The sequence below is a fragment of the Mauremys reevesii genome, linkage group 20 (genome assembly GCF_016161935.1).
Source record: "Mauremys reevesii isolate NIE-2019 linkage group 20, ASM1616193v1, whole genome shotgun sequence".
Lineage (NCBI taxonomy): Eukaryota > Metazoa > Chordata > Testudines > Geoemydidae > Mauremys > Mauremys reevesii.
In genome coordinates this window covers 23,548,219-23,559,024 of record NC_052642.1, presented here as the reverse complement: position 1 = coordinate 23,559,024, position 10,806 = coordinate 23,548,219, and the positions used below count along the sequence as shown (strand labels likewise).

Here is a 10,806-nt window from a genome sequence, read left to right as displayed (position 1 = left end):
CACTGAGCACTGGACACCCCCCCCAAGCCCTGAGCACTGCACCCACCCCTAACCCAGCACACCCACCCCATCCACTGGCACTGCAACTCCCTGGGAACTGCACACCCACCCAGGCACTGCACACACCCCTAACCCAGCGCACCCACCCCATCCACTGGCACTGCAACTCCCTGGGAACTGCACACCCACCCCATCCACTGGCACTGTAACTCCCTGGGAACTGCACACCCACCCCATCCACTGGCACTGCAACTCCCTGGGAACTGCACACCCACCCAGGCACTGCACACACCCCTAACCCAGCGCACACACCCCATCCACTGGCACTGCAACTCCCTGAGAACTGCACACCGACCCAGGCACTGCACACACCCCTAACCCAGCGCGCACACCCCATCCACTGGCACTGCAACTCCCTGGGAACTGCACACCCACCCCATCCACTGGCACTGCAACTCCCTTGGAACTGCACACCCTCCCAGGCAAGGCACACACCCCGATCACAGCACACCCACCCCATCCACTGGCACTGCAACTCCCTGAGAACTGCACACCGACCCAGGCACTGCACACACCCCTAACCCAGCGCGCACACCCCATCCACTGGCACTGCAACTCCCTGAGAACTGCACACCGACCCAGGCACTGCACACACCCCTAACCCAGCGCACACACCCCATCCACTGGCACTGCAACTCTCTCTCTCCCCCAGCTAGTGCCCCCCCAGCATCAGGCACTTTACACCTCCCCCCCCAACCCTCCTCATTAACTCAGAATCCAGTACCAGTGCCTGAATGACTGCTTTCCTGCAAGGTGATTCTCCCTCCAGGAAACCTGAGCAGAGCATAGGACAGAGCTGAACACCCCAGTCTTGTTTTACTACAGTTCCAGAGTAGGCCACACTCCACCCCTGTGGGAGGGCAGCAGCTGCCTTCCTTGCACAGGGATGGATGAGTTCTACTGAACTGAGCCCACAGTGAGAGATTGGTAGAGCTAGCCCTGGGCAATTGGTGGAGGAGCTTCACCCACTATTCAAGCACTGCTACCTCTGGGGTGGAACTTGGCAGCAGTTTAGCAGCACAAGACAGTTCAGCAGAGGAGAGGAAAGTGTCCAGCTGAAGCAGTAGGGAGATGTGGAGAGGAAGTTTGTAATGGACAGCAGAGACCTGGACCTGAGGAGCTTTGGGAGGGGAAGAGCTGGATTTGGAAGAAGTCACCATGTGGGTTTGTTGCTCCAGCGTGCATGGCTGGAAGCAGCTCCTTGGTCTTCTTCACCCCAACTCAGAATACTCATGTTAAATAGACCCCCCCACCCAGGAGAGAAAGCAGCTAGTCCCCATCCCTACCCCCATATGGAAGCAGCAGTCGCTTGTCACTTTCTCTATGATTTATTTGTTAGACTATTTGGTACATCAGGTGCATATGGGGAACACAACACACGGCAGGAACTGGTTCCCCTACCCTCGGCTGCTCACACCCGACTCAGCAGACACAGAGGGGTGGCAGCAGAGGCACGGAGCACACAATCAGAACTGCAAAGCTACAGCTTCACACCACAGTGCAGTCTAATGGAGCTTGGGGTCCCACACGGCCAGGGCCTTGAGACCATGCAGGGCAGGCAGAGAACGGGCACTGGAGCACCAACAAACCGGAACACTTCCTGCACACAAACACCCCTCAGGGAGCCAGGCATGGGCCCAGGGGACATCGCCCCTCCCCACCTCCTGCCAGCCTAGCTCCTCTCCCACCTCTAAACAATACCCTTTAAGCAGAACTGGAGGGGAAGGGATGGGGTCTGCAGCCTGCACTGTCTGGCCAGTCCCTCCTGGGAGGCTCTGTCAGGGCACCTCTCCCTCCTCTTTCACAGGCACAAAGTCAGCAGCAGTTGAAAGAAAACACGAGATGGGGGCAGTACATCCAGGTGGGGCTCATTCCTCCCTTCCTCTCCCCTGCACCAGAGGCGGCTACTTGGCTCCTGTCGGTGGCTACAGTAGAAAGCTGGGGGTGACTTGTGGCTGATATGGAACGTAGCAGAGTGGGAGACTGGTTGGTCAGTGGGGCTGGAAAGCCGCCCCGGGGCTCCGAGCCAGGGCTCAGTAGGCATGGTTAGCCACGTACAGAGACTGCCCAGCAGCACCAGAGTCATCTCCGCTCCCCTCGTACTTGCCAAGAGCAGCCAGACTGTTCACCTAAGACACAGGGAGAGACCCGTTAGCATCCTCGTCACTGGCTGTGCCCCCAGCCATGGCCCTGGCACCCTTCACCCCCCCAGCATGACAGGAGACTGGCTACCAAGTGCCACACTTACTCCCTCACCCACCCCACCATTCCCATTGTCACTGCTCTCTGCACCACGTGTGCCAGATGCCATTTTTAGCCTAGATGGTGTGACAAAGTGGGAATGTTCTTAATGTTTTCTGAGAGTGCTGTGTGGGTGCCTCAGTTTCCCCTATGCATTTCTCAAGTGTCTAGGGGTGTGTGATTGTTGCAGAGCCCTAGGGGGCCAGTGTGATGCTGTCTGCACAGAGAATGGCCGACACTCTGTCTCCTGGCAACTGATGGCCTGGGCCCCTCCTCTGCAAAGGTGCCAACTGAAGGTGTTGGAGAACAAAGAGATCAGGTGACCTCCTGGCCTGGGAAAGAGACAAAGGTGAGAGGAGGGGCTGAAGAGCTTGGAGCTGGCTGGGAAAATGCTTCCCTGGTCCCCCAAGATGGACCTGACTGAGGGGGTCCTGCGGTCTGTACCTGCAAGACCTGTCTTGGACTGTGTCCCTGCCGTTTAAATAAACCTTCTGTTTTATTGGCTGGCTGAGAGTCATGGTGAATCGCAAGGAAGCTGGGAGGGCAGGGCCGTGTCTCCCCCAAACGCTGTGACACGTGGAGATTCCAGGCCCGCAATATCAGCAAGGACTACGTGTGTATCTCCTGGCAGCCAGGGCTGGCTCTGGCCAGTCCTGCCATGACGCCCTGGGCTCATCCCAACACTTTGCTGGACACAGGGGCTTGAATGGACAATTTCAGGAAGCTTTAGATTGAAAGTGGCCAAGCAGCTCTTTCCCCATGACCCCCTCAGGCTTGGGGCAGGGCACCTGCTCCTTGCTGCCCAGGAGTTCCAAGGCAGGGAACCGTGGGCAGTTCCCTTCGCAGTGCACCCCGACCTCCAGCTCAGTACCTCGGCACGCTTCATAAACGCCTCGGTGGCGGAGCTCTCGTTCTCCCTCTGCCCGCGCCAGGCGTTGAGCGCCGAGGCCTGCAGGGCACGTCCGTAGGAGAAGGTCAGAGCCCAGGGCCGGGCCAGGGGGCAGTTGTTGATGGCGTTCAGGTTAATGGAAGCTTCCTCCTCGCTCTGCCCCCCAGAAAGGAAGGTGACACCTGAAAACAAGGCCAGGACATTGAGGGAGGGGTTCAGCGCCCATCCTGGGCTCAAACCCAGACACATGGACACCCAGAGCCCCCCACACCCACCTCCTGCACGACCCGAACCTCCCACAAGCCCAGAGCCAGGCTCTGCGTGGCCCAGGTAGCAGCGAGCTCAGCACTCCCAGGCCTGGCCTATGCTTACAAATCAAATTGACCCAGCTCCGTCCCTCAGGGCTGTGCCAGCGTCACACCCAGAGCACCAAGGATTCCTCACTCGCCCGAGCGACTGCCTCGAGGGGGCCACTGACCACAGCAGCGGACACTGCTCCCGCCCACACAGGACATGTCCACACAGTGCTACGCGGGTGCAGCTGCGCCGCACAGTGTAGACTGCCTCACACACCCTGCTCTGCCAGCGGACAAGGGTGCATCAGCCTCTCCCACGAGCTCAGCTCTGCTCCCTGCCCAGGCAGGGACACCTCGGGACCAAGCGACACATGTCTGCCCAGCTGGACTCCCTCATCTGGGGGTGGGGAGCTCAACGGCAGCTGCCCTGTGCCCTGGCTACCTGGGACGGCGGGAGGCACGGTGCGGCGCAGCGCTGTCACCGTGGCCATGGCGATCTCCTCGGCGCTGTACTTGGTTGGGCAGGCATGCCCCGGGGTCACCATGTTGGGTTTCAGTAGCGTGCCCTCCAGGTAGACGTGATGGTCGCTCAGGGCCTTGTACACAGCCGCCAGCACCTGTAAGCAAGGCAGCAGGGGCTGAGCTCCCACGTCTGCTCTGCACCCCAGGGAGCCCAGCCCCCAGGTCTCCCCCAGCCCTGCTCAGAGCCCAGGAAGCTGCTGGGGGTGTCCCACGTGCCCCAGTGCTAAGTGCAGGGCAGGGCCTGGAGTGCTGTGGTGCTGTCCCAGCATGGAGCCTTCTGCCCATCAGGGTGGCAGGTAAGACTGCAGAGTCCTCTGAGTACCGGGCGGCCTGCGTGGGGGATAACGGGGCATGCAGAACAGCGGCTGGGGTGGGTACATTTCCCCTGGTCTCGCTGTGTTCCATGCCCCCCCAAGGCCCCGGCACTGCTGGGGCAGAGCTCACCTTCTCGGTCACATACTGGCAGCGCTTCAGGTCATGGTCTCCATCAGGCAGGATCTCTGGTTCCACAATAGGCACGATGCCGTTCTGCAATGGGAAGGTGTTATGGGTAGCACCCTGCGCGGCAGAGCGGGAAGGAACATGCCAGACAGGCCTCCCCACCCAAGGGTGCTCTGCAGGGGATGATGGGGAGAGCAGGACAACGGCCTCACCAAGGTTTCCCCCCCTGGCGCCAGCGCACACGTTCCCTGGTCAGAGAGGGGCCCTGCAGCTGGGTCTAGCAGAGCCATGGAGCGCGTAACGCAACTGGGCCCTGGGATCCGTGTGAAAGGTGCCGTCCAAAACCACCCCCAGCTGGCGACGGGGACACCTCACTGGCCTAGGGACTGAGTGCCTGGCCTGCCAGGCAGAGGCCTCCTGGCTCTCCCAGGTGAGCCCCTGCCACAGGGGCTGCTCAGTGCTGAACCTGGGGGGAGAAGAGCCCACAGGGCTCAGGTACCACTGACAGGATGGGGTCAGCGTGTGACCCAAGTGGAAGCTACCTGGGGCAGGGCCCTGCACCGCACAGCACCGCACGCACTGTCGGCACAGTCAGAGCGATGCCAGGCTCCACAGCACAGAGCCGCGCAGCCCACCATGCTGCCCTCACCTGCTGGCAGATGCTGGCATAGCGGGCCAGGACATTGGCGTTCTCCATGATGGCGAGGGCCGAGGGGGTGTTCTCACTGATCTTCAGCACGCAGCGCCACTTGGCAAAGTCCGCGCCGTCCTTCTTGTACTGGGCACAGCGCTCGGACAGCCCGTCCAGACCTGCCCCGACACACAGCTACCCTCAGCCAGGCTCAGCTGCGGCCTCCAGACCCCACCCGCCCTCTGGTGCCAACCATTCCCCGGGCGGGTGGGACTCCCCATGCTGAGGGCACGTGGCAGCTGCCCCAGCTCCACCCACCAAGGTGGGGAATCACCACCCTTTTTAGACAGGTCTCAGGGTTTGTTCAGCATTACAGATCTCAGCTCCCCCAGCCCATCTCATACCTTGGGTCGTGGTTTCTCCATCGGTCCCAGCCAGAGGCACAACGCCCTTGTCCACCTGCAAAGGGAACGGCAGGACACAGGTGAGGCCAGACCACAGAGCCCCGGGACTGGCTGGAAACCCAGACACACGCCTGCCCCAGGAAACTCAGGGCCTGCCCAGGAATAGGACAGGAGCCTCGGTGTCTGGGAAAGCAGCCCCTGCCCGCGCTGAGTGAAGCCATGGCAACGGGAGCAGAGCCTCTGAGCTGTCAGGGTGAGCAGCTAGTGCGCCCCACTGCTGAGTCCAGACACCCCGAGGGCAGCAACGTCCCGGCACACAGGACCTGCCGCCCCACGGCATCAGCCACTGGGGGCAGAGGCGCCCCTGCACCACCCCAAGCAGAACCACACACGGCAGCCCCCAGCCACTCACCTTGATGCCCACCACGATGCCCTTGTCTTTGATCATCCTGACGAAGGGGGTGCCGTCGTCCCCCTGCTGGTACATGGTCTCGTGGAAGAAGATGACACCTCCGATGCACTTCTTCACCCGGCTGTCGGCACTGAACAAGATCTGGCGGTAGAGCCGGCGGTTCTCCTCCGTGTTCTCCACCCCAATCTGGTTCAGGCGCTTGGCCATGCTTCCTGCAGGGACAGAGGGGAGCATGGATGACATACGGGATGCGTTTCCCTGGGGGAAAGGGGACCCTGGGGGAACACAGGATTTGCCGTTGAGCCACTGAGTGCTGGTTTCAGCACCAGCCACCACCCACCCCTGATGCCAGGGGAGCAAGTGGCATGTGGGGGCAGCAGCTGCTGCGACACCAGAGCAGGGAACAGCTTTCAGGCTGTAGCTCTGCAAACAGCCAGGAAGGAGCAGCAGGCGCAAAGGCGGTCGTGGTTCTGAAGGGAACATCACCATCTGGGGAGGGGAGACAAACAATCCCCCAATGATCCCTGGGCCTCCACAGTCCAGGACTCCTCGGCATGACCCTTGGACTCTGCGATCACGAACGTCGTTGGGGCAGAGACTGCAGCAGCAGCAGCAGCACCAGCACAGAGGGAGCCTCTAAAAACAGCGCAGCACAACACACACTGTTTTCTTCCTGCCAGTTCCTAAGCCAGCTGCGCTCGAGCCTGGGATGTCTGCGGTGGAGCTGCCAGCTCAGCGCCACCCGTCACTGATGCGCGAGGCCAAACTCCCAGCTGGACCCCGAGACCAGCTCTGGGGATTGCAGGGAGGGAGCAGGAGCCCAAAGGGGTCATTCTCCCCAACAATGAGTTATTCAGACCAACCTACGGACTCATCCGCTGCCAGAATCCCCTTGCCCGGGGCCACGATTCGCAGTGCGATGTCAGACAGCTCCTTCTTCTGCTCAGCTGAGAGCGCGGGATACTGGTGCGTCATCGTGACGGATAGCTGGAGTCTCCTGAACCGGGGGGGGGGGGGAGGAAGGAGTTAGCTCTCCCCCTGCTCTAGTGGCACTAAGGCAGAGTCCTGGTTCCCCCACCCAGGACTGAGAGCACTCAGCTGCCTTCCCCACTGGTCAGTATTTGCCATGACCCCCTGCTGCAATACACTCACTTGCCCACCAGGAGGCACTGTGGCAGCTCACCTACTCCAGTCCCAGCTCTCTATGCAGGAGTGTTGGGGGGGGGGGGGTATGTTTGTGCCAGTCCCAGCCTTCCCCCCAGGCGCTGTGTAAGGAGCTGGCTGGGGAGCACCTGCCCGCTCCATCTCAAACCACCGCAGAAGGCTGCCGCCCAGACACTGCAGTGTCTCCAAGGTCATTTGCTAAACCCGGTGCCCTCCCAATGCAGGGGCACCAGGTCTGCAGTGACCCCTTGGCTACCCTCTCCCCACACCGATCGGGGAATTGAGCCCATCCAGGCTCCCAAAACCAGCCGAGACCCCCAGCCTGGCATCCTCTGGAGCAGGGGAGGGAGGGGGGAAGGCCAGTCCCACCCTCTCCCGCCGCGTCTGCGGTACAGCTGGGTCAGCAAACCAAGCACGGGGAAGCAGCCGCTTGCCACCCTGCCTCCGTCAGCAGCGTCTGGCCAGAGGCTTCTCTGAATTGTCCCCGAGACAAGAGGCTGAGCCCATCCACCCGTTGTCCTAACCCGTATTGGGCCCGTTACATAACAGGCAGGCAGGCCCCAACGTGCTGCCACCACAGGCACGGGCCCAGCCTCGTGTAGCACCAGCCTGCTCCTCCCCCAGCCATCTCAGGGCTCTGCAGCTTTCTCTGCTGCGCACGCCTAGACCCAGGCTTAGAGACTGGTCCACGGTGCTCGGCACGAGCCTCCCACAAGCAGGGGAGATGGGCTCCCCCTCCCCTCCACGGGGCATTGGGCCATCTCTAGCCGCAGCCCTAGGTTGCCACAATCAGACCAGGTAGGGGAAATCCCCAGCCCAGCTCTCGCACCATCTCTGGCGCTCCAGGCCGGGGGCAGCGTATCAGCCCCTTTTACCGGGGGAAGCCGGCCAGGGACAGCCATTCGCTCATACTCACAAAGCGAGACTGAGGCAGAGCCAGGAACAGGAGCCCCGAGCTCAAACCCCAGGGAGAAGGGAGCATAATGGCAGGAGTCCATTTCAAGCTCCCTGTAACCCCCATGGAGGCCCAGTCACGGGTTACAGGGGCCCCCAGTGCAGCCGCCTTCCCATGCAACCCACAGAAATGCTGCTCCAGCAGAGAGCTGCCCTTCGCTGGCTCCCACGAAGCCCACTGAGGCCACAGAAACCCTGCGAGCACGCGGGGACTGGCTGCTCAGGACAAGCCTGCAATGCACCACATACGCCAGTTACTGCCATGAGCCAGACTGGTCCCTCCCCGCGCCCAGGCAGCCCCACGGAGCTCAGATGCCCATCATGCAGCCGAGACCCAGCCCGCCTGTCAGCTGCTAAGCTGGTGCTGGGGTGACCACTCTGCAGCCAGCGGAGCCAAGCCCCCTGCTCCCGGAGCCAGATGGACCCCCCAGAGAGGGGCATGAGCCAGGGTCCCCAGCCTGTCCGCGGAGCCTGGCACCAAGGTTTGCCATGGGGACAGCACATGCCAAGCATGGAACTCGGCCACTTGGGAGTCACCAGGGACCCTGGTACCTTCTGGGTATCTCAGTGGTGTCAGCAGGTGGCCTCTGAGCAAAGGCCCCCAGCAACCCCCTCAAGCCACCGGCCCCCCAGTAGTCCCCTGGCCCCGAGAGCCCCTGTCATCCTTCCCCCACTTCCCCCCCAGCAACCCTCCCACCGGACCCCCCAAGCATCTCGCCCATCCTCCCCCAGCAACCAGCCCCCCAGCATCCCCCTGGCCTCGACAGCCACCGCCCCACCGCAGCGCCCTCCCCTGCACCAGCCCCCCCAAGCCCCCAGCATCCTTCCCCTACTGCCCCCAGCAACCCTCCCACCGTTCCCAGCGCCTCCCTGCAGCAGCAGCAGCCCCCGGCCCCGGCCCCGCGAGCGGTGACCTTGCTCCGCCCTTCGGCGCGGCGCCCCCAGCCCCGCTCCCCGGCCGGGGTCCTCGAGCCGCCCCATCCCCGGCCCGGCCGGGGCAGCAGGACCGGGAAACGACGGCCCTTACCGGCAGGCTCGGCTCGGCTCTCCCCGGCGCTGGCGCTGCGGCTCTGCGGGCGGCGCGGCTCGGGCGCCGGTAAATGAGGCTGGAGCAAGTGCCGCAGAGCTACGTGACTCCGGCGGGCGGGGCCCGGGACTGAGCCCCGCCCCGCCCCGCCCGCAGGGCCGGGGGGCTCCCAAGGGGGGCAGGGGCCATGGGGCCATTCCCAAGGGAGCAATGGGGCAGTGCCCAATGGGGGAGCAGGGGGCCATGGGGCTGTTCCCAAGGGGGGGCAGGGGCCATGGGGCCATTCCCAAGGGAGCCATGGGGCATTCCCTGGGGGGGATGGGGCCGTTCCCAAGGGGGCCAATGGGGCAGTGCCCAGGGGGCCATGGGGCTGTTCCCAATGGGGGAGCAGGGGGCCATCTCAGTCATTCCCTGCCCTGGTACCTGTGCCCTGGCTGGGGGTGCAGGGGCTCAGGCACTGCTGCACCCACTGGGAGAGCCAGAGCCGGGCTGGAGAGCGCTTGTGGGCTCCAGCACCCTGGCAGGCCAAAGCACATGAACCAGAATGTGACAAGCAGGGAGGGAGCTGGGGCCTGGCTGCCAGGGCACCTCTGCAGAACACCCTCAGACCCAAAGGGCCCTGCCACTTGCAGGGACCCCTCCCCACAAGCTGCTCTTGCACCCAAGGCCGGGAGGCCAGGCAGTCACTGTCCTTTGCTGTCCAGGCCCCCAGCGGGCCCCCCTCAGTAGCTGCCAGGCCACCACCCCCCATCTCCCTTCCAGGAACCACTGCCAAGCCTGCTCCATTGTCCCATTGTCCAGCCCTGAATGGCTTCTCTTAGCAAATGGGAAGTTTGGAGCCGTACGCCCTGCCTGGCACGCACTGCCCAGCGTGGCTTAGCCTGGCGGGGGGGCTCTTCCCCCCCAGATTCACAGCTTCTCCCTGATGCTGGAGGCCTGAGCCAGGAGCCAGCCATTGGCCAGCTCCTCACGGCCCCACATGCGGTGTAGGGCCTCCACCCTCTAGAGCTGCAGCCCGGTGCCCTACAGCAGCTCCTAGGCTCAAAGATGAGAATGGGGCTCTCTGTACTTGCTGTCTGAGGTAGGGCAGAAGGGGCTCTGTGGGGCACAGAGGCAGGTCAGGAGAGTACAACAATTCTGAGAGGGAGGTAGAGGAGGGGCAGGCCACTACACTGCTGTTGACAGCCCCTCAGCCTTCACAGGGAGTGAAATCCCACCTCCCTGCTCTGTCTCCCTAAGCAGCAGAAGAGGTCTGGGCATGGGATAGGGACCAGGCCAGCCGCTCTGGACCCTGCGCTGCAGCCCAAACGTACACAGCAGGGTTAATTTTCCACGACAGTGGGCTAGGAAGCAGCCTAGGTGGGGGCTGCTTGCAGCAGGTACTAGTCTCCTGGACAGGGGGTCTAGGCACTGGGGCACAGTTGTTCAGACACTGCTGTTTATCAGACCTGTCCTTTCAGCTGACTACAGTAGGGAGAGGATAGGGAAGTGAGCCTGTTTCCCAGCACCTCACCTACTCCCCTCAGCTGCAGCTAGGGGCAGAAGCAGCTGTTCCATGGCTGAAGAGACAGGCAAGGTGACCCTGCCACCCAGCCGAGAGGTAGGGACAGCACCAGGGAGTGAAGCCATTACAAACCAGACTGTGTGTTTGTTTCCATACAGCTGCTTTTGGGCACATTATGCTAAGTGAGGTCACAAGCAAGTGCTGTGCTGGCAGCAGCTCTGTCCTGGCAGGAAATCGATAGACCCCTGCAACTACAACCCA

At 62.7% G+C, this 10,806-nt stretch overlaps 1 protein-coding gene across 1 annotated transcript; it reads right to left on the bottom strand.

Annotated features, from left to right (window-relative positions):
- Nucleotides 1–1,372: 1,372 nt before the first annotated feature.
- On the bottom strand, nucleotides 1,373–9,116 carry ALDOC (aldolase, fructose-bisphosphate C). The gene is made up of 9 exons (XM_039508517.1): nucleotides 9,042–9,116; nucleotides 6,760–6,893; nucleotides 5,897–6,108; nucleotides 5,485–5,539; nucleotides 5,099–5,259; nucleotides 4,453–4,536; nucleotides 3,929–4,103; nucleotides 3,173–3,372; nucleotides 1,373–2,189 (listed from the first exon to the last, which is right to left on the bottom strand). Exons 2-9 carry the CDS (start codon nucleotides 6,869–6,871, stop codon nucleotides 2,094–2,096), a joined length of 1,095 nt encoding a protein of 364 aa, XP_039364451.1. The 5' UTR covers nucleotides 6,872–6,893; nucleotides 9,042–9,116; the 3' UTR covers nucleotides 1,373–2,093.
- Nucleotides 9,117–10,806: the final 1,690 nt, after the last annotated feature.